The 25,446-nt window shown below is 51.6% G+C and overlaps 13 protein-coding genes across 13 annotated transcripts; 9 read left to right on the top strand and 4 right to left on the bottom strand.

The window, feature by feature from the left end:
• Window positions 1-65: 65 nt before the first annotated feature.
• SNOG_09262 (hypothetical protein) lies at window positions 66-2,007 on the top strand (the record flags this gene model as incomplete). Its single annotated transcript, XM_001799509.1, has 3 exons — window positions 66-821; window positions 907-955; window positions 998-2,007. The coding sequence occupies 3 exons, from the start codon at window positions 66-68 to the stop codon at window positions 2,005-2,007; spliced, it is 1,815 nt and encodes a 604-aa protein (XP_001799561.1).
• Window positions 2,008-3,006: 999 nt separating this feature from the next.
• SNOG_09261 (hypothetical protein) lies at window positions 3,007-4,034 on the top strand (the record flags this gene model as incomplete). Its single annotated transcript, XM_001799508.1, has 2 exons — window positions 3,007-3,739; window positions 3,796-4,034. 2 exons carry the CDS (start codon window positions 3,007-3,009, stop codon window positions 4,032-4,034), a joined length of 972 nt encoding a protein of 323 aa, XP_001799560.1.
• Window positions 4,035-4,328: 294 nt separating this feature from the next.
• SNOG_09260 (hypothetical protein) lies at window positions 4,329-5,444 on the top strand (the record flags this gene model as incomplete). The annotated part of the gene is made up of 2 exons (XM_001799507.1): window positions 4,329-5,058; window positions 5,113-5,444. The coding sequence occupies 2 exons, from the start codon at window positions 4,329-4,331 to the stop codon at window positions 5,442-5,444; spliced, it is 1,062 nt and encodes a 353-aa protein (XP_001799559.1).
• A 248-nt stretch (window positions 5,445-5,692) lies between these two features.
• SNOG_09259 (hypothetical protein) lies at window positions 5,693-6,820 on the top strand (the record flags this gene model as incomplete). Its single annotated transcript, XM_001799506.1, has 3 exons — window positions 5,693-6,415; window positions 6,469-6,610; window positions 6,750-6,820. The coding sequence occupies 3 exons, from the start codon at window positions 5,693-5,695 to the stop codon at window positions 6,818-6,820; spliced, it is 936 nt and encodes a 311-aa protein (XP_001799558.1).
• Window positions 6,821-7,463: 643 nt separating this feature from the next.
• Window positions 7,464-10,149, bottom strand: SNOG_09258 (hypothetical protein; the record flags this gene model as incomplete). Its single annotated transcript, XM_001799505.1, has 4 exons — window positions 7,464-7,904; window positions 7,954-9,193; window positions 9,243-9,595; window positions 9,784-10,149. The coding sequence occupies 4 exons, from the start codon at window positions 10,147-10,149 to the stop codon at window positions 7,713-7,715; spliced, it is 2,151 nt and encodes a 716-aa protein (XP_001799557.1). The 3' UTR covers window positions 7,464-7,712.
• A 91-nt stretch (window positions 10,150-10,240) lies between these two features.
• SNOG_09257 (hypothetical protein) lies at window positions 10,241-12,249 on the top strand (the record flags this gene model as incomplete). The annotated part of the gene is made up of 3 exons (XM_001799504.1): window positions 10,241-10,425; window positions 10,491-10,624; window positions 10,739-12,249. 3 exons carry the CDS (start codon window positions 10,241-10,243, stop codon window positions 12,247-12,249), a joined length of 1,830 nt encoding a protein of 609 aa, XP_001799556.1.
• Window positions 12,250-13,737: 1,488 nt separating this feature from the next.
• SNOG_09256 (hypothetical protein) lies at window positions 13,738-16,313 on the top strand (the record flags this gene model as incomplete). Its single annotated transcript, XM_001799503.1, has 2 exons — window positions 13,738-15,750; window positions 15,801-16,313. The coding sequence occupies 2 exons, from the start codon at window positions 13,738-13,740 to the stop codon at window positions 16,311-16,313; spliced, it is 2,526 nt and encodes an 841-aa protein (XP_001799555.1).
• Window positions 16,314-17,297: 984 nt separating this feature from the next.
• SNOG_09255 (hypothetical protein) lies at window positions 17,298-18,312 on the bottom strand (the record flags this gene model as incomplete). The annotated part of the gene is made up of 2 exons (XM_001799502.1): window positions 17,298-17,763; window positions 17,786-18,312. The coding sequence occupies 2 exons, from the start codon at window positions 18,310-18,312 to the stop codon at window positions 17,298-17,300; spliced, it is 993 nt and encodes a 330-aa protein (XP_001799554.1).
• Window positions 18,313-18,754: 442 nt separating this feature from the next.
• SNOG_09254 (hypothetical protein) lies at window positions 18,755-19,034 on the bottom strand (the record flags this gene model as incomplete). The annotated part of the gene is made up of 2 exons (XM_001799501.1): window positions 18,755-18,915; window positions 18,980-19,034. The coding sequence occupies 2 exons, from the start codon at window positions 19,032-19,034 to the stop codon at window positions 18,755-18,757; spliced, it is 216 nt and encodes a 71-aa protein (XP_001799553.1).
• Window positions 19,035-19,181: 147 nt separating this feature from the next.
• Window positions 19,182-19,548, top strand: SNOG_09253 (hypothetical protein; the record flags this gene model as incomplete). The annotated part of the gene is made up of 2 exons (XM_001799500.1): window positions 19,182-19,271; window positions 19,384-19,548. 2 exons carry the CDS (start codon window positions 19,182-19,184, stop codon window positions 19,546-19,548), a joined length of 255 nt encoding a protein of 84 aa, XP_001799552.1.
• Window positions 19,549-19,946: 398 nt separating this feature from the next.
• SNOG_09252 (hypothetical protein) lies at window positions 19,947-20,888 on the top strand (the record flags this gene model as incomplete). The annotated part of the gene is made up of 1 exon (XM_001799499.1): window positions 19,947-20,888. The coding sequence occupies one exon, from the start codon at window positions 19,947-19,949 to the stop codon at window positions 20,886-20,888; it is 942 nt and encodes a 313-aa protein (XP_001799551.1).
• Window positions 20,889-21,272: 384 nt separating this feature from the next.
• Window positions 21,273-21,713, top strand: SNOG_09251 (hypothetical protein; the record flags this gene model as incomplete). Its single annotated transcript, XM_001799498.1, has 1 exon — window positions 21,273-21,713. The coding sequence occupies one exon, from the start codon at window positions 21,273-21,275 to the stop codon at window positions 21,711-21,713; it is 441 nt and encodes a 146-aa protein (XP_001799550.1).
• A 1,383-nt stretch (window positions 21,714-23,096) lies between these two features.
• Window positions 23,097-25,057, bottom strand: SNOG_09250 (hypothetical protein; the record flags this gene model as incomplete). Its single annotated transcript, XM_001799497.1, is given in 6 exon segments — window positions 23,097-23,703; window positions 23,753-23,950; window positions 24,000-24,118; window positions 24,187-24,441; window positions 24,461-24,854; window positions 24,912-25,057. The coding sequence occupies 6 exon segments, from the start codon at window positions 25,055-25,057 to the stop codon at window positions 23,097-23,099; spliced, it is 1,719 nt and encodes a 572-aa protein (XP_001799549.1).
• Between the last annotated feature and the right edge of the window lie 389 nt (window positions 25,058-25,446).

Raw genomic sequence — 25,446 nt, 5'->3', positions numbered from 1 at the left:
CAATCACAATCGACAAGTCATATACTCTTATTGCAAACTTCATTGGGCTATTTACACCCCAAATTATGGATCACACAATCCGGAAATATGCTGAAGAGCGGGAGAAGCGCCTCCGCTCAGATGGAACAAAGCAATATAAGAATCTTCAAGCGGAACAGCCTGAGGATTATCTTCAAGATCCGTTCGTTGACTACGAAAAAATTCGAGCTCAGGAGCCACCCCTTCGGCACGGTGACAGCATCAAGTTTTTGATCGTGGGTGCTGGACACAATGGATTACTCTTTGCATACCGCCTGATGGAAATGGGATTCAGATCCAACGAAATCTGTGTCATTGACAGCGCGGGCGGATTTGGCGGTACATGGTACTGGAATCGGTACCCAGGTGCAATGTGCGATGTTGAAGCATCCATTTATCTCCCCCTACTAGAGGAGACCAGTTATATTCCCAAGCATCGGTACTCATTCGGATACGAGATTCGCGAGAATGCAGAGCGAATTGCGGCCCATCTGGATCTACGAGCGATGTTTTGCACCAAAGTTCACAGTCAGGTGTGGAACGAAGCGGAAGGAGCCTGGACCATAAGCATGAAGCGTAACCTAGGTCCCGGATTCGAAGGAGAGAACCTGACTGTTCAGGCCCGCTTTGTGTTCGGTGCCTGGGGATACTTCTATTCCCCCCGGATCCCCGAGCTTCCTGGTTTGGACATCCTCAAGACTCGTAGAAACACATTCCATACATTCCACACATCTCGCTGGGACTACGCATATACAGGCGGCTCACAAGAATATCCTACCCTCGTGAATCTCAAGGACAAAAAGGTCAGCAGATGAATTCTATCTTGACAGCTGTGTCACTAATTTTGGAAAGGTTGGGATTATCGGGACTGGGGCTACCGGAGTCCAGGTCGTTCCAGAGCTAGCCAAGTGGGCCAAGCACTTATACGTGTTTCAGCGTACGGCATCACATGGCTTCCCCCGGGCCAAACAACCTACAGACGTGATATCTTGGCACAAGCATGTTGCACATGAGGAGGGATGGCAATTTAAACGACAACTCAACTTTGACCACTTCATCTCAGATGATCCTGATCGTCCCGCCGACTTAGTGGAAGATGGTTGGACTACGAATCGAGCCTACGCGGGATCCGTTGGTTCGCGCGGATTTGCCTCAGCGCGGATGAACGACGATTTCTTCCGATCAATGCTGAAATTTGACGAGGAACATGCTGAGCAAAGCCGGGCCTATGTCGATCGCGAAGTCTCAGATCCTGAAATTGCCGAGAAGCTGAAGGCGTGGTATCCGGGGTGGTGCAAAAGACCTACGTTCCATGACCAGTACTTGAGCGCTTTCAACCAGCCCAATGTCACGCTGGTGGACACCGACGGCAAAGGGGTCCAAGGCTACAGTCCATCGGGGGTCATTGTAGATGGATCTGAGTATGATCTGGATGTCTTGATATTTGCGACCGGGTTTTCGCCTTCTTCCAAGGCCACTCCTGCTGACCGAATGGATGGAACTATTATAGGCCGGAATGACCGGTCCCTTCACGATAAATGGAGAAGCAGCGATTTCGGGACGCTGTTTGGACTCATGTCCAACCAGTTTCCCAACATGTTTTTCTACGCCGTTGCGGGAGTTGGGTCATCTCCCAACTTGACAACATATTATGAAGGACTGTCCAGGCTTGCTGCCAATATCTTAGCAGAAGCCCATAGTCAGTCAGGTTGCTCCGAGAAGTTGATAATTGAGGTTTCCAAGGAGGCCGAGGACAGGTATACCGATCAAGTCGAAAGAAGGTCTCACTGGTATTCTATTCTAGCCAGCTGTACACCTGGCTACTACAACGGTGAAGGAGAGGTATCCCAGAAGCAGCAAACACCCAAAGAAGCTAAGAAAGCTGCGAGAGCTAGCGGATGGGGTGGAGGCCCCGTGGAATACCATGCAATGATTGAGACTTACATAAACGAAGCTCAGCTGAAGGGAATTACGATTCAAATTGTATAATAAACAGATGCCATAGAATGCTTTACCTCAGTCGATAAATCTTTTCGTTGAGATGGCGCAGCGTAGCAAAGCAAAGCCGCCTCGTACTCTATACAGATACAAAGAACATCTCACGATCACTCAACGTTCTCGTGGTTAGCACTTCACAAAGTGTTGGTACTGGTATCAGTACAGGTGTTGGTACTGGTATCAGTACAGGTATTGCTGAAGCATATGCAAGAGCCGGTGTATCAAATCTTATCCTTGGAAGCTAGATGAAGGAAGTGATGAATAGACAATGGCATGAAATAAAGATATACGAGCTTGAGAAAGATGATGCGTCCGTGAGACAAATTACCTGTACATGACGTTTTGCTTATCACATGGACTAAAGGCGCAAATAAAGGCAGATTATGCTACAGCTTCCGCATGCCTGTCCTTTGTCATAATCCTGATACTGTTGCCTATGTCATGGGCCGAAGGAGAACAGAGGTATAATGTAGGCTGATTTCGAATCGTTTCCAAGGTGTACGCGGAGCTCAAAGAGCTTGTCACTTGGGCTTGATCACTGGGGAGAGCAAATAAATCAGACCCTTTAACAAGCTATTAAATGTATACACTTAGATACACATATACTCAACGAGAATCGGCTTTGAAGGATACCATGAAAAACACCAAAACCTGCTCTAAGTACAGACGAAAAAGGCATCTTTGTGCCGCGATAGCGCCGAGTTAGACGGACCTTTTGGTAGTTTAACTGGCCATTCCGTACGCTAAGCGGCGAATCAAACATCCTGTATTACGGTATTTATTATCTGATTGAAACAAATTGCCTGCGAAGCTGCTCACTTTTTGTGGTACCGCATTTTTTCGTCCACTTTGCTAACTTCGCGTGCGACGACGGACGAAAAAATACGGTAAATGCTGCACAATCAAAATGATTGTGCTAACGCAAGTATTGTATAAAATGCGAAATGAAACGAGTCTGGAGACCGTCACCAATTGTTCTCAAGTATCACCATGGCTGACCGACTGAGGGACATGACGCTAGCGTCCGGCTTCACGGCTACGCAACACAGCAAAGCTTCACCTACCCTCGACCCAGCCAACAACAAGCTTTCAGCACCACTTTCTGTCCTCATAGTTGGCGCATCGCGAGGTATCGGCGCAGGCATTGCTGAAGCCTACGCAAAAGCCGGTGCAGCGAACCTCCTCCTTGCAGCCCGTCAATCCTCCTTCGACAAATTACGCGCCGTCGAGCAGAGGGCCAAAGATGTTGCGCCTTCTTCCATAGCTACCAAATGCCTTGACGTTGACATTACCGACTCCGCCAGCGTGGCTCAGCTCGCCAAAGCAGTGCGAGAGGAAGTCAGTACCCTCGACGTCGTCGTGCTCAACTCTGGAACCGCGGGCCCGATGGGTCTCAAAGTCGATGAAGAGGACCCGAAAGATTTCCAAGGCGTTCTCGACGTCAATGTCATCGGGTCATTCAATGTTGCGCACCACTTCATGCCGCTGTTGAAAGAGAGCGGGGGAGCCAAAACGTTCATTGCGGTTGGATCGTTCGCTGCGACGGTCACTCATGAAAACTTGGGGGGCACGTCGTATTGCATATCAAAGTTTGCGCAGGCAAGGCTTGTGGAGTTCTTGTCGGGACAGTATGGTGAGGACGGGGTTTTGTCTGTCGCGGTTCACCCTGGTGGGGTGGATACAGAATTGGCGACAGCGAATGCGCCAGAAAGTTTTCGCGCTTGTAAGCTCCATGATCTGAGTATACCGTGTCTTGACGTATGGCTGATACGACTACAGATTTGACGGACGATGTTGGACTGTGTGGTGCATTCTGTGTTTGGCTTAGTCAAGAGAAGAGATTGTGGCTGAATGGCAGACTCTTGAGTGCGAAATGGGATGTCGATGAGCTGGCGGAAAAGAAGAGTAGCATTGAAGAACAGGACTTGTTGAAGTTTGGCTACAGAGTTGGAAATCCTGCTGTTAGTGGGCGGGAATGGTCGGGACTGTCGGAAGTCGTAAAACCTCGTGTGCGTTAGTTAGTGCATCTAGGGTGGGACGAAGCATGCAGTTCACACTAGACTTGTATTCCAATTTTCACCCATTCAGCTTGGGCTGGACCCTTCGAGCTAGGCCACTGCTCCGGAGCCTATAGTGGCGTGCATACGTCCACGCAGCCACGGGATATCAAATCGCATTTCACCACGCTTATCTTGTGCAGCCACACTGAATTTGCGGCTATCAGTTTCCCATTCTGTATCTGAGTCTTATCATTGCACTCCTATACATCGCCCTCATCAGCATGTCATTGTCTCCGTACCAGTTCATCCATTATGCGCCGCCCTAATTTCACTCACTGTGGCCAAACTTACATGTCCAACCCCAGCTTAATCTCGCGCTACAACTACACTGGTAGTGTGCTCAACATCCCCTCTAACCCACTGACCCAGATCACATACGAAGGCTGCAAGGCAGTCTGCGGCTCTGGAAATGCGTACTATCCCTGGGTCGAAATCTCCGCGACAGTGACAACCTGGGTTCTCCCTATCCTCGGTGCACTTTTGCAAGCGCCCTTCGAGAGCAACGCCTTCTGGCGGACATTCAAGGCTGTAAACAGGTGGATCGGAAGTCCGATAAGTAGTCTAGCGTGTATTCTGTGGGATGTTCAAATTAGTGGAAAGTGTGCGATGTTTGGTGAGTTGGCAGACATTACGAACCATATCATGACTGCTGATGACAATGTAGTCGATATGGCCGTTCCATACAATGAGACGCCAGACGTGAATAGCGAGTTCGCGAGTATGCGCGACTCATTCTACATCCTGATGAATCTGAATCAGTACAAGATGAAGCCCGTCATATCCATGACACGCGAAGCAGAAGGCTTATTGCGAATTGTCCTGTTCAGCAAAGGGCTGAAGCTCGTCGGTCGGAAAAAGACGTTGAGCCAGATGCGCTACCGACTGGCGGAGGATCTACGAAGTAATCGCCGGAGAGGCGTCGTTCCCATCTTCATCAGCACTTTGTGGTTTCTATTCGCGCTTGGGATTTCTATCGAAGCAGGTATGTAAATACTCAAGTGAATGTCACCTTGTCACAGTTGACATCTGTTCGCAGCTTTCGGAGACGTCGGCAGCAATATCCAAGCCCACAACCTCGCCATGGGCCTCTTCATCTCCTGGCTGCCGATCTTAATTCTCTGCTCCATCATAGACCGGAACCCAGTCGCGTCTGACGACGTCCAGCGCAAACTCAACAAACTTGTAGACGCCGTCTGCGACTCCCTACTCCATGGTGATAATCGTATCGACTTCATCGCGTCGTTTCGCGACATGCCCGAGGCGCAGCAGATGGCGTACTGGGTCGAGAAAATTGCTGCGAGAGCAGAAGTTATCAAGGGAAATTACTTTTGTGGCTTCTCTGGCCAGGCTAGGACGAGGTGTACGTAGACTGTATTTACGGATTGCGTGTGAGACATGCACTGACCTCGTACACCAACATCTAGTTCATTATGGAGCGGCGTATGCTATACTATCGGATATCGAAAAGGCGTACATATCTGAGCATGGAAGAGGGTGGTTAGATAACCCCCGAGAGGCTAGAGCCGCACTCGTATTGGGCCAGGTTGATCGAGGCTTCACATGGTTGCACGTCTCCTCCTATTCCACTATTCACCACCCACTAAAACCCGCCAGTGATGGCCGCCAATTCTGGCAAGTCTTGTGTTCAATCTTCCTCGTCGGCGAGCACAAGCGCCGGCGCATTTGTCCTATCCTACAATACGCCTACCGTCGGACTCGGTTGTCGAACAGGCGGATACCTCATTTTCTTCGTTGTGGCACTCGTGCTGCTTCTTGCTGAGATAGCGGTCTGGTGGGGTACATCTCCGCTGAGAAAACATGAGCAGTTTCATGAGCGTCTGGAGCAGTATACAAGGCGTCTTGCGAGTCGTCATCACAGGCCAAAACATACGTCGCTGCCTGGCCTGGCTTCGCCAAAGTCGACTCTCTCGTACATGCTCGGAATGATAGAGTCTGCCGTGACGCAGCTTGCGATGTTTCCACTACGAATACTGCCTAGTAAGAGCAAGAAGAAAAAGCTCGAAGCCACTCGAGCGCGACTGAAAGATCACTTCGCAACTCTGCAGAACCTGACGACGCGTAACTGGCTGCAAAGGGCCTTCTTCACGCCGCTCGAATGCTTCAACATGGCCTGGGCATGTTATTTGATCTTCGCACAAACAATCGGCGCATTCAATAACTGCGCCTGCATGACCTCGACCTGGGCTGGCGTCGGCGGCTATCTTGATTTCACACAGTTCAATATCGCCAATGGTTCACTCGTGGAAAAGTACTGGATCCAAGGGACGGCGATAACTTGCGTAGTTATGGGTTTGGGCATGGGGTATATTGTCCTCGAGGTCAGTGCTCTTACTCAGTCGTGCTAGAACCTCATACTGATGTGACAGAATAGTGGCTCATGCAGGCTCATCTCAGCACTGAAGATTACAACGATGCTATGGCGGGCCTTCGTCATGTCCGGCGCTTTAGGCGATTTACTTACTGGGTGCGATATCCATCATCGTTACTTGCATCTTTCATGGCCAAGATGCTCGGTGCGTGTCAAATCCGACGAGATAGCGACACCAGAGTCCTTGTCTGGTCGAAGGAGAGGACTTATCAGCCGGCTGTTGGTCAGACTATCGTTAAGTTGGCAAATAATGTGCAGCACCTGCCTTTCTATGAGGTCGATAGGGACGCACATGGGGAGGCGATATGATGATGATCCCGAGCCTTCACCATACGTCTCGCAGTCCGATGCTTAAGTAGGGGGTAAGATTCTTGATCACGCCACCAAGACATCTCTTGTGTGTGCGTTGAAATATCGCGCATGCCCATCATGTGCATGTGCGAACGCAATCGCAAAACGCTTGAAGTCTTTCCTGCTTCCCCAAACATACTTACTTAATGGCAAGATAGATACCATGAGTGATTCTCATCACAAGCACGTTCTCGTAGCTAGGGACAGGAGCACTGCCAATCTCATGGCGGCATGCCGCGCTGCATCCGAACCTGACAGAGATTCTCCGGTATGTCGGGGTATTGGATGGCTTCAAGGAGTTTTGGTCTGAAAGGGTGATGTTGTAGTCGGGCTGACAAATCCGGGACTTTGATTCTCGTTCGTGGTCATCTCCAAGCGGTAAGCTGAACACTCTGGATGAAGCTCCCTGGGTGTACATTTGCATGTGATGGATGAGTGAGGCTTGCGCGCAATGGCCACTGAAGAGTAAAGAGCCCCCATTGAGTCCCCCCCCACTTATTGTGCATCGCAGTGGTCCTGACTGAGAATTTGCCATGTCATTAGAATTGTCGAGTGTATGAGTTGAAGTCGTTTAGAGCTGCCAGCACATACAGGCATCGACCAGCTTCGGCAAGAGCGAGCGCGGGGTCAGGCTGAGTGCATTCGCCTTCCCTGACAATTAAAAAGTTCTATTCCGACCAAAAACGGGGTATGACTATTGAAGACAATCTATCTGCATGGTATCCAACATCCATCCCAAACCCAAGCCACAAGACAAGGCAACGCCATACATGGCGCTATGCAAACCCACAATGAATTCAAGTCCCAGTAAATGCTATACTCTCTTCTCCTTCAATGCGACATCATAAGTTTCAGATAAGTGCAGGTGTTAAGAGCTGCGTTCGGAACCAAGGATACTATCCACCATTGACTTGGCCATTTCGGTCGCCGCCCATGTATCGCTCCATGTAGGTGATGTAGTCAAATTTGGGGATGTCGCGGTCTTCTTGCATGTCTGGGCCTTTGTGTTCGGGCATGGTGGAGAGTAGATCGTCGATAACTTCGTCAGGAACGAGAGAGTGGCGGAGGTCGAGTTCTGTGACGTATGGCTGGAGTGGTGTCAGTACATGGTCGGCATGGTGTCAGTGTGAGTCTTACCTTGCCGTCAGCGACCTCCTTGAATGACTCAAAGACCTGCTCTGCGGTGTTCTGGTCTTCCGTCTCGTCGACCATGAAGCGGATGAATTGCTCAAAAGTAACGTATTCGCGGCCACCGCTTGTCTCCCGAAATCTGGTGTGCATTTCTTCTTCGTCGTACACCAGACCCAGACTGGCTAGTGCTGCGGAGAATTCCAGCTCGTGCAATGAATTTGACACATCGCGATCGAAATGTCGAAAGACTGATTCGAACTCTTCCAGTTGTATTGGCGTGAGATTGGTCATATTTCGTGCAACCATCTGGTTGTCGAGGAAGGCGAGTTTCTTGGAGACTGAGTTGCGCACCAAGCTCAGCTCATACTCTAGCTCATCGTATGTGTATGTTGTGAAGTCGTTTTCCTCGATGTTGGCTTCTGCACATTGCTCGTCTATCGATGCAATGAGATTTAGGTATTCGTCCAATGGCGCCAGAGACTTGCTAATCTCCTTTGTATGAGCTAATTGGTCCTCAACGTCACCCTCTAGAGCCGATATTGACGTGCCTAGGGTGTTGAGGGCAAGCGCAAAGTCATTGGCCTTGTCAGCAAACGACTTCCGCAGCGCGTTCTTGATGTCTCGTATCGTCTCGTTGATGATCTGTGAGCGCTCCCGTTCTGCTTTCATGAGGCCCGCCCATGCCGCGTCTAGTGCTTCCAGGCTCAGCTCTGCAGGAGGATCATATGGCCGCAGCCGGTATGTTGCTAGTTTTGTCCTAATGTTACCCAAGAGCCCTACAAGATCCGACTTTTCTGCGATCCACGTCCGCTTGCTCTTGCGCTTCCAGGCCGTGAAATCTGCTGACTGACTCCTAGCGTCATTGTAGGTGCCGTCGAACGTGGCCTCCTCCCACTGAATCCGTTGCTTTGCAATGTGTCCGAGCAGTTCGCGCATCCGCCTTTCGAAGTCGTTCTGCATCTGCCAAGCTCCTTGCATGTTTTGCACGAACTTCTCAACACGGCGCCCGGCGTTCTCAACACGCTCCATCTGCGAGAAAGCGTGGAACCAGTAGGCAATGTAGGTCATCAGTGACCGCTCATCGGGCTTGGCGACATCGCACACGTCTTCCACATCGAGGAGGTCGGGTATGCCAATCTCTTTTGCAGCGATGTCAAAAGCCATCTGCATGTTGCCGCGGTGGTCGCTCTTGTCGAGGCTGTCGTAGTCGATCAGGTCCGGGCGGTGGATGTCGAGAAGAGCGCAACTATCCTACATATTAGCTTCACAAATTCCGAAAAACCATAGATACGCACAATGCTAGTCCGTCGTTCCAACTCGAGGAGAAGTCCCGCACTTCGACCTCGTCATAGCATGCTGTTTTCCGCTGACACCACAGCAAGAGACCCTCCTTGGCGCTCAGACCTTCCTCGTTGATGTCGCTGATGGTGAAGCGCAGAATCAGGGTCCATATCAGTCCCAAAATAATCTTGCTGTTGCCGTCTACCACGTCCTCGGCACCGATGTTGGTCATCTGGATGCCCCGACTCTTGATGTAGTCCAGCGACTTGTTGACATTTTCGAACTTCTGCACACGCAGCTTCGGACGGGAGGCATAGCGGCCGAGGGACTCGTTACTCAGGATCTCGAGGAGGTGTATGAGGTGAATCTGGGAGCCGTTAGTTGGCTATGATATGCGGACAGGGGCCGCTTCTGGGACCCGGGAGGGGCACACACGCCGTCGGACAGGTCAGTAATCAGGTCGTTGATCTCGACATTCCGCACTTTGATTTTACTGTTCAGCCTGCACGTGTCATGTCAGATCCAGTCTGCGTTAGAAAGGAGCGGGAGGCGCACCATTTGGTGAATGTTTTCTGCTGGACCTTGACCCATTGCTGCTCTAGCGGCGCCATTTCTCAGGTTGCGGGCATCAGTGTCGCACAAGAGTATGTAGGCGTGCGGGTAGGAATAGACGGGCAAATATGGGTATGCTTCTTGCTGGTTGCTGGCGGTGGTGTTTCCGTGGCCCAAACAATGGATGCGTGGTCGCTGGTTGGACTTGCGGGCGCCCGACTCGGTTGCGGGGACCCCTGGATCGAGGCTTGCGTAGCCTTGTCGCCCTGTCAAGCCCTCGTTGGCCCAAACTTCTACACCAATATCAGACCCTTCGCCATTCACCGTCGAGATATCGGACACTTGTTTCCAGACAGCTGTGTAGCACATTTCTGCATCTACTGCTTTCTGGTGGTGTCCTGCCTTTCATACCCAAGGGCAGCCACGTTTTGGTGGCTCACCCACTCGTGCTTTCTGCGTCATGGCTGGAACCTCATCCAACACCTCATCGTTGCCGTATCATGAGCCAGATATTGTCACCATCCTCGTACAGACATCACTTTTGCTGCTTCTCAATGTTGTCAATGCCGCGCTTGACAAGCTTCTCTACTGCGGCTTGCTAGGACAAGTCTTGATTGGCATTGCCTGGGGCACTCCTGGCGCAAAGTGGCTGACAACCAGTGTTGAGGAGACGATTGTGCAATTGGGCTATCTAGGCCTGATATTGCTAGTATACGAAGGTTTGCACACACTTTCTCCAACTACACATCCGTCTCGAACAAGCAAGCGATGACGTCATACCCAAATGAACGGCACCACATGCAGGTGCCGCAACAGCTGGCCCTAGCCTCTTCAAGCTGCATCTGTAAGGCACGGCAGCATGGATGTGTCAGCATAACAAAGTAACTTGAAGATTTCTTGACAGCATGTTCACTGACCAATGTCATTACTGCTGGTGCCTCTCACTAATACACTGCAGGCGGTCTACACACGTCGTTTCAGTCCCTGAAGGCCAATCTCCTACTCTCCTTGGGCGTTGCTTTTACTGGCATAGCTGTGCCCATCGGCCTCTCATACACGCTTCTGGGGTTTCTTGATGCGAGTCCCGTCCAGGCTTTTGCAGCAGGAGCTGCACTATGTTCGACCAGCTTGGGCACGACCTTCACGGTCCTCAACTCTAGTGGACTGGCTGCATCGCGACTTGGCGTTGTGCTGACCAGTGCAGCCATGCTGGACGATGTTGTCGGTCTCGTCATGGTGCAGGTCATATCTAATCTTGGCGGCGACAACTTCAGTTGGATCACGGTCGTGCGGCCTGTTATCGTCTCGATTGCATTTGCAGTGGTGGCTCCTTTGACTTGTCTTTTTGGCGCCAAACCTGTTACTTTGTGGCTCAACCGACATCGAGAGTCTCACCCAGAATCATGGCTAAACCACGTGCTACAGAAAACAGCCACTGCTTTCGTTATCCATACACTGATTCTGGTTGGTCTTGTCACCGGGGCCACATATGCTGGAACTTCAAACTTATTCGCAGCATACATTGCAGGAGCTAGCATCAGCTGGTGGGATAGTGAAGTTGCCCATGCTGCGGCTGAGAAAAAGGTGTCGCAGGTAGCCAATGTAGAGAGGGAAGAGACCATCGTTACCATTCCACAGACACCATCGGGACAGCTCCCAGCCGACACACATGATCGAACTTCAAACGTAGCAACAGGAGAGTGTACCAGGAAAGAGGAACCGACAGAAGCTGCACAGCCTTCCGACAAACAACATGGCCATGCTCGAGATGCTACCCACGGTTCCTATATCTACGGGTATTATTACCATCCCGCTGTGTCCAAAATACTTCAACCGCTCTTTTTCGCTTCGATTGGCTTCTCCATACCGATCACGAAGATGTTTGATGCATCGATCGTCTGGCGAGGCATCGTTTATGCAGTCTTGATGACCTTTGGAAAATTGGTCTGCGGGCTTTGGCTCGTCAGGTTTACCTGGACTGCGGAACCTAGCAAAGGCGCTGCGAAAAGCTTGCTATCGAAGTTGCGGCTTCCGTCAGTGCCTCACTCATGGGGCAAGAGCGGGCAAGCGACCCCATCGCCCCGGGAAGGCGCGCAAACTACTGCTACTACAACACCTGAGGCAACTTCGCAAAACATGTCGAACCGACGTAGCTCTCCGAACCCACCGAAACCGTTCTCTCTGCACCCGCCTCTTATCCTCGCTCTCGCCATGTGCGCCCGCGGCGAGATAGGGTTCCTAATATCTGGTGTCGCCGAGTCAAAGGGCGTCTTCTCATCATCAGGAGAGGCGTTGAATGGACCGTCCGATATGTTTTTAGTAGTCACCTGGGCGATCGTACTTTGCACCATCGTCGGCCCCTTGGGTGTTGGTCTGTCTGTTCGTCGAGTCAAGAAGTTACAAAAGCGTAAGAATCGACAGCAGGAGGGCACTGGACGGGACGTGCTTGGTGTTTGGGGAGTGGAATAGAAGGAATATGCCTCAAGACGGAGACAGTTTGGAGTCCGCTCGCCAGTTGTCGACGTCAATATCGGCAATCGCCTGTACGGTGGTAAGTTCCCGGTGGCTATAGATGTTTCGAGAGCAAATCATTCGGCCTGTTGTAAAGCATCAGCGCACAGCTCGACGGCAGGCGAAACAGCGCGTCATAAAGCGTGACTACGGCGTGTCAGCATTTGACATGCTAGCTGGTAACGACAGTGGAGATGCTACTGCAAAGGGTCAGAGTGATTTATTGTGGGTGCACTTGTAGACGAAATTGCTCCTGGAGCTCGGCCATAGAATTCGATGCACAAGTGACATCATGTGTCCCTCTTGAAGCCACGATGCTTACTTTAATACTTCAGATATAGTGCTAACGGCGCGCCTTCCCTCTGGGGCAGCTGTGGCGGCTATGGAAGGTTCCTGGTGCAACCCAGAAGGGTTTCAGAGGTCCATCTGTTGGCTGTCTGAAACACTCGAGTGGTTGGCGGCAACCTTGCGGCAACCTTGTGGCAACCCTGTGCAGCGCCGAGGAAGCGGGCGCCCAAGCCGGGCCGCAGTCAAGAGGTTCGATGTGCCGTGCGCGCGCCTACTCGCCCATGAAACATGGTGCGCAGATCTGTACATGTCTGTGTGAGCTGCACGCTGCACGGCAAACATTCCACAGTTGTTCCGCTTTTCACCGTTTGCGTGGCCAACGACCGGGTGGCAGGGCGACGATTGGATGCTGACATTCGGCGCGCTTTTCGAACGTCTTCCAAGTCTGTCTCACGTGCATGCTGACTCTGGCAGTCTGTATTAGCGTGCTGCCAAACCACTAACTGAGCGCGGGCTCCACCTCCACCTCCAAAGTCACCTCTCCAACCACGCAAAACCCGACCTCCACGCCTTTCCCGCCCTTTTTGCTGCGAGTACATTCTACTCGAGGAAAGAGACGTCTGTGGTGAAGTGTCAGTAGGGGCCACACTCGAGTCACTCAGATTTGACACATTTGCGACTCCGATTGGCAGCGGCATACCGTTCGCATTGGGAGATCCTCCCCCGATTCACTGCAGCCCGACCTCGCGCTGCTGCTCACCCTCACGACTCCGCGTCACCGCCAGCGTCTCTTCTCACCGCTCTAGAGCACCGACAGTGTCCTTCTTTACTTCCGCCCATCACGACTACACCAGCCAGCGAGCGCACTTCGCAGACGCCCACCCCGCCATACACCGCATCGTTAGAAGACCAGGCTGCATTGGAGGCACCCACCACGCCCGCCTGCTATTGCGCCACGCCACGCCTATTGTAGCCATTCTGTGAATGACAGTTTGCTACGTGAGTATTCCCCCCTCGCCTTCTCCTTTTTGGGCTCGTCACCCACCCCCTCCAACACCAACACCAAACATCGTCTACCAGTCGGAGCAGGTTCCTGCCTCGACCACTAACCCTAGTCGCCCGTCCGCACAACCACCGAGCTGACCACCACGCCACAGCATGTATTCCCGCGACCAATTCATGAACCCCGGTCCCGCGCCGCGACCGCCCCCACGCCTCAATCTCACACCCAACACCAGCAGCACTCTGCCAGGGAACATGGCCGGGCTTAGCATGCAGTCGCCCGCCTTTAACAACGGCTCACAGATGTCGTTGGTCCGCACACAGACGGACCGCAGCGTGTCTTCCACGGCTACCGTCAAGGAAGGCATGGTCAAGGTCAAGGATGAAGGTCTTTTCAAGGCTTTCGCCTGGTCAGACCGATGGCTCGTGCTGCGCGAATTCGAGCTGAACTTTTTCAAGAGCGCCAACGCGTCCAAGGTGTCACAGTCTATCCAGCTGCGGGATATTCTGGGTGTCGAGCGATCGGACACACAACCGTTGTCTTTCGAGATCACACGCTCATTGAACCCAAGCAAAGGATCCTCGCCCCCTCGTGACGGGCCGACCAAGATCATAACATGCAAGGTCGAGACGGATGACGAGGTATACTCGTGGATCGACAGCATCTACCAGCGTTGCCCCAGCATGGGCGGTGTCAGTAACCCGACTAACTTCACACATCGAGTCCACGTCGGCTTTGATCCCAACAGCGGAGCCTTCGTTGGATTGCCAGTGGAGTGGGAAAAACTTCTCACGGCTTCCGCGCTCACTAAGGATGACTACGCGAAGAATCCCAAAGCTGTCCTCGAGGTGCTTGAATTCTACACTGAAAAGCTCGTGAAGCGATCCGAGGACCCACAACAGTACCCCAGTCTCACTCCGACTCCATCAACTGGTGCGGGCATGGAGAAGCAGCTCGGCTATGGCGGTAGCGGCAATTCAGTCGCGCCTCCGCGGCCCGCACCGCCTGGTGCTTACCAGCGCAAGGACAGCTACAGTCAGCAGGGTCGCCAGAACACTCCTCCTTCCGGATATTCTAGTGCTCAGAATGGCGCATCACAGCAGGATCGCTATGAGCAGGATCGCAGGCGGCAAGAGGAGAACGCCCGTCAGCAACGTGAACGCGAGATGCAGAGACAGAGGCAGGAGTTTGAGCGACGGGAGCGCGAAGAACTAGCGGCCTACAATGCCTCGCTACCACAGAAGAAGGTGCCAATCGCACAGCAAGAGGTTGGCGGTGGTGTTGCGTACGACACGCGTGACCAGAGTCCATCAGGTCAGCGCTACAACCCGAGTCGACCAGCTCCGTCTACTCCAGGCTCCCAGAGAACCCAGCAGCAACAGCCCCCGGGCTCGCTTCGCCAGATGGCATCGCAACGTCCTGCCCCACCTGCACCAAGCCAGCAGAATGGAGCATACGGTGCAGCGCCTCAATCGAAGCCTCCATCTACACAGCCGCAGAGGCCGCCTGTTAACCCAAGCTCTAGCTACCAGAATTCCAGTAACCAGGTTCCTCAAGCTCGCCAAGCGAACGGTCAGACACAGCAAAAGCAGTACCAAGGCTCATCTGCTGCGCCGAAGCCTCTTAACGTGGCAAAGCCTGCCGGTGCTCCTGTCAATGATGCTGTCAAGAAAGCCGAGCAAGCTCTTACTAGTAAGCCAAAAGAGGAGCCCCAACGCAAGGATGTGCGCATGTCGAGCATGTCCGAAAGCGAGGTCATGGCCAAGCTCCGCGAAGTCGTCTCCAAGGACAAGCCTCTTGAGTCGTACAACAAGCAGAAGAAGATCGGTCAGGGTGCTAGTGGTTCCGTTTATGTTGCCCGCATCCGCGAAGGTGCAACTTCAGCAATGGCAAAGAGGATCCTTCAAGAGAACGGACCCCGCGCACAAGTTGCCATCAAGCAGATGGATCTTCGCAACCAGCCGCGCAAGGAGCTAATTGTCAACGAGATCATCGTCATGAAGGACAGCAAGCATCCCAACATTGTCAACTTTCTAGACGCTTTCTTGCAGGAAGAGCAGTCGGAGTTGTGGGTAGTTATGGAGTTCATGGAGGGTGGAGCGTTGACTGATGTCATTGACAACAACCCGTCTATCAGTGAAGACCAGATTGCGACCATCTGTTTCGAGGTAAGCACCAACATAACCCGGCTTGATCATCATTCACTGACAAACGATAGACCTGTAAAGGACTTGAGCATCTGCATAACCAGAACATCATCCACCGAGACATCAAGAGTGACAATGTCCTCCTCGACGGTCGTGGCAACGTCAAGATCACCGATTTTGGTTTCTGCGCCAAGCTCACTGAACAACGCAGCAAGCGCGCCACCATGGTCGGCACCCCATACTGGATGGCACCTGAGGTCGTCAAGCAGAAGGAGTATGGCAACAAGGTCGATATCTGGTCCCTTGGTATCATGGCTATCGAGATGATTGAGTCCGAGCCTCCTTACCTGAACGAAGAGCCACTCAAGGCCCTTTACCTGATTGCGACCAACGGTACCCCGCGCCTCAAGAAGCCAGATAAGCTGTCCAAGGAACTCAAGGCTTTCCTCTCGGTCTGCCTATGCGTGGATGTCAAGTCGCGAGCGAGCGCCTCCGAGCTGATGACACACGACTTCCTCAAGAGCGGATGCAGCTTGAACAGTCTCTCTCAACTGCTCAACTTCCGAAAGAACGGCAGCCACTAAATATTCCCAGGCTGGGGATCACGATTGAAACGGCAGGACCGGAACGCCCTACACCGCGAGTTCCTTATATATCCTTGGAGTTGGTCGATACCCTTTCCGTGTGCATTTTCACGAACCTCAGATACACGATTTTCAAACGTTAGGAAGATGTGCATTCGAGCCTCCGACTAGCAATCTTCTACTTCTCCGGGACTTTCCGGCGCCGTCGTTTCTGTTACACATCTGGATTTGCAACCGCTTTGTTTACTGCCGGCGCTTCTCGCTTCCATATCTGGCTTCCGTGGTTGGACATTGAACTGGAATGCGAACCTCGAATTCACGTCATCTTTCAAAGTGACCATTACACCAGTGGTAAATTATAACGAAGCACCGCGTTGCTTGAAGCAGCCAAGGTCAACAAAAGCCAAGCAAGTCGCTGGCTGTGAAAGTTGGATACAGGAAGTTTTCTCAATTAGTACCGGAGCGACTTGCACCTGCCCTTGCATATTGGGCCGGAACGAACTCTTTGCTATTTGGCTGCGCTTCGAAATGTGCAGGAAAGGCGTCGCATGGTACGCCTTTTTGCGAGAAACGCAACAAGGCGTAATAGGATGATTTTAATAAATGATTGCGAATTGGGGAAGCTCTATGGGCAATGTATAGCAAAATTCTCTCACAATACTCGTTAGATCCCTGTTGAGTCTGTTCACAATGTAGATTGCTGACATCGTCTGACAAAGAGTGGCACAAGTGACAGAGTAACATGGGTAACATGGCCTCTGCGCTGCAATCTCTAGCGCCGCCGGGCGGATCAAGGCACGAAGGCTGAGCAACGACCTCGCCGCAACGCTAGATATTGCAGTGCAACAGCAATTGATTGGTGCGGTTTGCTGCATCGATCTACACCCAGCCAGAGGAGAAGCATGTTTTCAATCTGACCAATGAGCTCACACTATCCACCCTCCGAGACTTTGTACTTGGAATGACTTCAGTCGAGTTCTTCATTTACCGTCCTTTTTCTCCAATGATTCTTTGCTCATCATACTCTTGCCTATGATGCAGTCCTCCAGCGAAGCATACCCCGACCGCGGCATCCCCGCCTACACCGTCGTCCTTGGCGCCTGGCTGCTCCTCCTCCCTGCCTCCGGGCTCCTCAACTCCACGGGTATATTCCAAGCCTGGCTGTTTGAACACCAGCTCCGGGGTTATGCGGAGAGCGAGGTAGCGTGGATATTTAGCGTGTTTGCGTTTTTGTTTTTCTTTGGGGGGTTGGGCGTCGGTATGTATGCGCCAGCGGAGACGAGAACGTTGAAAGGCTGACAGTGTGTATGTGTGGACAGGACCGGTATTCGACAAATATGGCGAAAACGTGTTGGTGAAAGCTGGGTGTTTGGGGGTTGTCGTGGGGTTGGTTGGGGTGAGCTTTTGTCGGTGTATGCATGTTCCTGCCAATACAATAATGGGTGTTAAGCTAATAAGACTTCCCAGCATACTACCAGTTCATGCTATCCTTTGGATGTCTGGGCGGTTTATCTTCCTCCATCCTCTGGACGTCGAGCATCGCGGCGCTGGGCCACTGGTTCGAATCCAACCGCGGTCTCGCTACGGGCCTAGCTACAACAGCAGGTGGCTTCGGAGGCGTCTTGTACCCAATCATGTTCAGCAGCCTTGTTGTTCGGATTGGATTCGCGTGGACGATTCGGTGCTTCGCGCTGCTGAGCGCGTGCTGTTTCCTGCTCGGCGTCATGCTCTTGAAAACGCGTTTGCCACGCAGCTCTCGCGCGGGGGTAACGCTGGACTGGCGAGGATTCAGAGATGCACGATTTGTACTGACCATGGCTGCGATATTCGTGCTTGATTGGGCGGTGTTGGTGCCGCCTGCGTATATCACTACGTACGCGAGTGCGATGGGGCTTGAAGGAGTGGCGCGGCACATTCTCGCCATCTTGAATGCAGCTTCGATATTCGGGCGTGGTTTACCGGGACCAGTGGCAGATCGGATTGGCAGGTTCAATGTCATGGTAGTGTGCTCGGCTATCTGCACGGCGTCGATTTTCGGGTTGTGGTTTGGGCTTGGATCGAGTGTTGCTGGACTCGTTGTCTTCGCGATTGTTTATGGGTTTTTTAGTGGGCCGACGTATAGTTTGACGCCGGTTTGTGTCAGTCAACTTTGCAGTGCGCAGGAGTATGCGAGTAAGTACGGCACAGCGTATGGGGTTGTGAGTTTTGCTACGCTTGCGGGTGTGCCGCTTTCAGGGACGATTCTGAGCGTTGGAGAAGGGAGGAATTATGATGCGCTCATGCTGTTTTGTGGAGCGACTTATGCTGCGTCTACAGTGTTGTTTATTATTGCAAGGGGAGTTGGTAAGGGGTGGGCGTTGAGGACGAAGTTTTGATGATGAAGATGCCACGCCAAACATCCTCTTGCAAGACGTCTCAATAGAAGCAATCAGCAGCTGTCGTCATCCAATAACACTGAATGCTATCTGGCGGGAAGTTTCATAGCGGTTGGCATGTGACGTTGCTGGGCTAGCCAAAATGTTGCTAGCATCTGGTAGATGTTGAGATTCTTCCTCGACGTCCATCGGTCTCTCCCAAACCCTATTGGTACCCAACAATTTTCCTCGGCTAAGTCACATAAATGCCGTGCTTTCATATATGTCTTCTCATCCTGTCGCCACTCACACCTTTCTTGCAGATAGAGAAGGTAAAGCTCGTATGGTATCTCACTCCTGTGCACATGATGTGTATATTGTCAGTCTCTATCACCTTCGTGTAGCTCTTTCTTTATTTACATCTTCCTTGGTCCGATTCTCTCCCCAATCTCTCTGCCTGCTCTTGTTCTCTTAATCCACTTGCTATGATGTTGTCGCTCCAATGCCCGGCGCCATGCGTGTAGCTGCACACTACGCAGTTTCGCAGCAACAGCAGACTGCGCGTTTGTCGTACTACGTCATCAGCGTGCGCTCTCTCCAACGTGTAAGCATCGCAGGCAATCTTATCCACTCGCTTAGGCTGCCTTCACCTGCCTACCGCAAATTTCTTTTACCTCTGCCCCACTTTCAATTATCTTCTATATATACGCGTTAAGTTCGCTGTTCTTTCACATACGACCAATAAGTCATCCCCACCAGCCTTACCGCCTAATCAGCCTTGGCTTGGTGCAGTTGGAAAGTGTACTGCAAACCCTCAGCCACCAGAAGGGCTTGGACTGATCACCCAAGTCTGGAGGTCAGACCTGAAGGATGTGAAGTAGTAGTAATACTCTGAGTGTTGAAGCAGCGAAGTGCGAACCCCTCACAGTTCAACACCCTAGCCAGTGGATTCACTTTCAGTAGAGCGAAGTCTCACTATCGTATGTCTTTTTTTGCTGCCTTTCGATTCTGGTTGCAGTCACTCACTACTTAGGTTTGCCGAATAAAGGTGATAGTTCTTTCTTTTTGCTCTTAAGCGAGCTAGCTTGCAAGGTGAAAGAAGGTGATAGAAAAGCAGGTGGGGCCCATAACTACAGAACTTGGGTACGGTACGCGCTAACCGTTCTGCAGAACAATCAACCACTCTCACTTAAATTCTGCTCCTATTCTACTCCAACCCAAATTTTTCTTAGAACGCTCCACTCTCAAAGCCTGATTGTTTCCCAGAGTCACAACCGATATGGCGCATAACAAGGCCGACAGCAGTTCGTTGCGCGCGTCGCCTGAACCCTTCCGATTTCTCGACTTGCCAAAAGAGCTGCGCCTTATGGTCTACGAACTTCTGCCTAATGTGACCCGACGAAGTAACTTCGTGAAAATGGAGAACGACATCATGACAAGCTCCTTTTTGCTCATCACTACTGCCACGGTTTCCACGGCCATACTGGCGACCTCCCACGAAATCAAGGAAGAAGCTCTGTCTATACTCGCCAAGACGACAGGATGGTTCTCTGGTGCTGGAGTTACCCTTTTGCGAGGACCTGCGCCTCGTGTCGAGTCTGATATACGGGCTCTCAAAACTCTGAGGGCACCCAATGGCTTAATCCCAAAGCTTCTCTCCATGGGATACCACACCGGCTCGGACCCCGGGCAATTTGACGCACAAGCTGTGGGCAAATACCTTGCGAAAGAAGGATACACGTTTGAAACTGGTACACAAGAGGAGGGACTCCAAGAGCTCAATCGTTTCGCACAGTACGCCGCAAAATCATTTCCCTATCAGAAGGCCAAAGTCAGAGTAATACGGAAGTCAACTGGGGATGACTCGATCCGGCCTATGATTCAGATCGCTATAAGGAAGCAACCAGGCGACACCCCCTCCGAGCTCACGACGACCGCGTTCTCCATGACCACTACCATAGGAGATCTCCATGCTGCAAATAACCTTAAGAAAAGCACGTCCGCTTTTGTTTTACTGCACAGCAATGACTATGGGGATGGCGCAGAGCGTAATCTGTGGAGCAAAGCCCTTTTAGATGGTGTATGTGATGGCCAAGTCAGACTGTTATTAGTGCACAACACCCAGCCCACAGAACTGGCAGTGGCAGTAGGGTTGTCAGATATCGACCAATACAATGGCGGCCTGTACAAACAGCTGTGGATTGCAGGCGAGTGGCTTTGAAAAATCCCGTCTGTCTACTGGGGATGGACACGCTCCATTCTGCTAGGTAGTTCCAAGTCCGGAACGGAACGCATGTGCACAAACATCAAGAATATTAAGTCTAGTCGCACGGGAAAACACCTAAAATCAAATGTATGCGAATACTCATTTCAGTCTGGGTTTTGACGTTACTGAGATCATGTGTCATTCTGCTAAAAATGAGTGCACGTGCATTTGTTCTTCACCCAAATAAGAGAAACTTTTACTGTCAAGACATTAGGACAAAAACCTACTAGCTTGTCTTCCTTTGTCATCGACACGTACTCTAAATTTCCTAGTCTTGGTCTTCTCGTCCCTCTCACCTCGTTACAACCTTTCATGCTACAAAACGACTGCTATTCTACTATGGAGGTTTCCGCTCAACAATTGAGCTTCCTAGACTTACCTATCGAGCTCCGCATCATGATATACGAACACATATCTTACCTAACTGTGCAATCTGTATTCGCAAGGTTGCCCACCACTGGTCCCGCAAGCTCGTTTGCTCTCACCTCCTCCGCTCAGACCGCTATGTTGGTCACTTGCCGCACAATCAATATCGAGGCACGCGCCATTATGACACAGCAAAAGCAGACCCTGCTCGACGGCCCAGGGTGCAAACTCCCGTTTGCGCAAATTGAGGCTGACTGCGAGGCGCTTCTTGCCCTGAGCTCTGAATATAGCGTTTTCGAAGCCATCAAGGATTACTACGTACTCGTCCGCGAAGACCGTACCAACCCAGCCGATGTCGACACCATTTTCAGCAAATCTGAGGCCTCTATGATCGAAAAGTTAGGGCTATACTAGCCAGAGGGCGGACAGGATCTGATCCCCGAGTACGAAACTTTGTCCGAACTACGAGTTGGACACTCTTTGATCACATTGGCGGCTTCATTGCCCACAAGTCACACCCTCTATACAACAAATACATGTCCAATGATTACCTCAATTGGTACCACCCCCGAATCATCGTCGCACTGTACAAGTGCCCTACGGATACGAAGGCTCTGGTAAAGTAGGCTTCCGGAAGTCTGTGTTCAAGGGTTGGGCTAACATACATATTGAGGTTATAATGCATGCCCGTCCAAAGTTCTTGCGGCACATCGTCGAAAAAAATTAATTGACATATGCTCGTTCTGGTACTTCTTCAATCTGGCGATAATACGGAAAGCCGCAGTCTACACAACGGACCGAGAAGGAACAAATGATGGTAAAGCCAGTGTTTTGGCACTAGTAAACGAGCTATTCAGCAGGGCGGAACCTAGACATAGAACAAACGCGTGATATCTCTAAGAAGCTGGTCTGCTGGGTTTGGACTGAACGACACGGATTGAAAGACGTCATATTTCATCCACAACATCTCCAGGCGCCGTCAAAACTCCTGTATATCTCACCTAACGAGGAGAGATTGAGTGAGGTAAGCTACCCAGATATTTCAATTTTTCAATTTTTCGCCAAAACAGATGAAGACGTCTGAGAGCAGCGTAGATATACAGAATCCTCTATACACTGATAAGTGTGCTCCTGAAAGCCATCAGATTATGTCGTGCAGGTGCAGAGCGGACACAAACGTTGCACATGTACGGTGATACCACTATGGTGAAGATCATTCTGCGCGGTTAATGGAAGACAACGAGTGGTAGAATTGCACTGTTCAATCAGTCGCGATACAGTACGGCGTGACCTAGATGTTCACCCACTTGGCTACCAGAAGTCTATCCAAGACCTGCCCCCGTCTTATGAGGTTTGTACCTCAATTCCCTCTCTTCAATATGAGTAGGCATACGTTTTGATACCATATTGGCCCCCTCTGGTCTGCATACACGAAGGGGTCTCCATTTTCATATTAATCAGTAATTTCGAATATGACCAACGTCCATTGAGGAACTTGTCTGAACACATCAGCTTTGCACGTACCCAGGCAGTACCTCCTTCACGCGGACGTTGCGTGTAGAAGCTGAGAATGCGGTTCGCGTTCGCGGTCCGCAACTTCGGGAACCGACCCACTTGGTGTCCCATAGTCGACCATAATTTGGAGACGACGCTAAGGATGCATCACGGTGAAGGGGCTAGAGACCCCAGGTTACTTCTCACCTATTGTGGCTCGGCTAATCCAATCGAATTTCTTTCAATACCCATATTATCGATATATAACTACACGCATCCGAAGAATACCCTCTCCCACACCTCTTACTGCCCAGGTCCCAAAAGCAGCTTCGTAATCGCATCCACACAAGCATAAAACATATGCGCCACTTCGGGCTGCGCCAAATACGCCGAGGTCTTCTCCTTGATAGCGTCTTCATGACACCACTCTTCCAGCGGTACGTCTTCCAAACCCGGCACATTGAAGCGGAAGTACTTCATCCATCCCCTCTCCATAAGCGCCTGGTGATCCGCCTCGAACTTTTCGCCCCATGTTCTAGCTTCTGCGTTCCTGTCCTCGACGCCGTTTGCCATTTCGGCGATTTCGTTGTCCCGGTTGAGACCGATGCCGGTGCCGATGGAGATGATGATCATCATGTCGTTGGCGTAGCGGAAGAGTTTTCGGCATTCGTAGAGGATATCGCGGACGGGGTTGTTCTTTGCTGTGCCGTGGTCGACCAGGCCAGGTTCGATGACGAGTCGGCTGTTGGCCCCGGACTGGATGTATCTGGGAGCTACGGCTGTGGCCTTCATAGCCTGTGCGATTGTCATGTTTGCATCAAGCTCGGGCCCGGTGATGCGACGGGTCTGGTAAGAGCGCATGAGTGCTGCTTTGTTTATGCCGATCTCAATGTGCGTCGACACGACAAATCTGATGTGCGATTAGCAATGACCATATTCTGTAGAGCTATGAGACCTACACATCACCAGAGTCTTCGCGGTCGTCGAACAACCGCTCGTCAAGAGAACCTAGCTCCTGTCGGATCACTTGGCTGATTTCATTCTCCAGTGCTGTTCCATCCCGATTCGGAAGTGGTAGATGGGGGTCTAGCGATATGTAAAAGGCCCTCTTGTTCAAATAGACCTGCCGTGATATCTTCTTATAAGCCTCTCTGGCTCTGTGAGCTTGCCTAATTTTGGCGTTCGGTCAGCAAATGCTTCACATACAGTTTGCACATGGGTTCAACGTACATCTGAAGTCGACACAAGAGCAATGCTATAACTCCACCGAGAGAGCTACCGCCTGTGAGGTCGAAGATTTGATGCGGGTCGAGTCGTTGTCCGATCTTGACACATATAGCATTGACTAGAGATTCTACCAACAACAAGGATGAAAGACCACGGACTCCATCACCATCGATAGACAGGAGGATCTTTGTCTCTCGTCTTCTTGATAGAGCGACCCTGCCTGGGGGTATGGCAGATGCAAGAGGCGGTCCTTGTGGAGGTTGAGGCTGAGGTTGGTGTTGAGGTTGGTGTTGAGGTTGGTGTTGAGGTTGGTGTTGAGGTTGGTGTTGAGGTTGGTGTTGAGGTTGGTGTTGAGGTTGGTGTTGAGGTTGGTGTTGAGGTTGGTGTTGAGGTTGAGGTTGAGGCTGATGTTGTCGTTCGGCTACAGGAGCGTCAGCAACACCAGGGAAAGCAGCTTGTAATAGCGCTGCACTGCCTGTCGATTGTGGAGTTGGGTAGCCCGTCGGCTGTGGTTGACCATATGGCGAGGTATAAGAACCCTCGGATGTGGATGGGCCCGCTGCATCTTGTGGGCTTGGAACGGCTGACTGCCGTGCGGGTTCCTCAGATTCTGGAGTGGGTGAAAGTGGTACCAGGAAATCTATAAGATCCGCAATCGGTGTCTGCGCATTGTTTTCTTGAGCTGGTTGAGCGTCCGATTGTTCATTACTCGGACCTGCTTGTGGACCGGGAGAAGGTTCCGACGGCCATTGCCTGTAGCCAGATTGTGGATCGTTGGCCAAACGCGTCTCAGCGTCCTTTGCAATTTGCCTGATTGCTGGGTCACGAGCTTTGCTGGTACGCGTTAACTGTTCTATTCGGTATGCAGTAAACATTAGACACGCGACTCACTAGCTGACATAGCCTACATCCCATGACTCCCATCGCCCCGACAACAAGAATTGAATTGACGAAGGGTGATTCTCGTCGTAGAAGAAATGCGTGTTCTCAATGGGTGAGTATCGCACCAAGCTAAAGTCGACTGGTGCCCATGACATGCTGACAGGGCGGAGCAAGTGCAAAGTTCGCGAGCGTTAGAGCCACGGCAGCATATCGCGTCTGACGTCTGGTGAACGCGGCGGTGGGCGGAACAACAGCCCTTGGAACTGCGCGGTAAGATAATGCTGCCGGGCGCCCCACCCTGCCGTTAATTAGTAGAATAGGGCCTTCAATTAAGCTTCACAGCGGCCAATCGCTGTGCATCCCCCGGCCCGCTCTACAAGTTAGGCCGGACGTGGAGGTAGCGCCATGAGCAGGAGCGTTGTCCTTGTTTGATCGACATCAGTCATTCCGGTGCGACATGCGACATGTCAGATGCGATGCCGGCTGACTCGAAGAGAAGATGTCGGCTTTGTGATACGCGAGCACGGTAACCTCCCCAGATCGA

The sequence above is a fragment of the Parastagonospora nodorum genome (genome assembly GCF_000146915.1).
Source record: "Parastagonospora nodorum SN15 chromosome Unknown scaffold_14, whole genome shotgun sequence".
NCBI lineage: Eukaryota > Fungi > Ascomycota > Dothideomycetes > Pleosporales > Phaeosphaeriaceae > Parastagonospora > Parastagonospora nodorum.
Note: the sequence above shows the minus strand (reverse complement) of the source record. Positions and strands in the feature narration are given on the sequence as shown.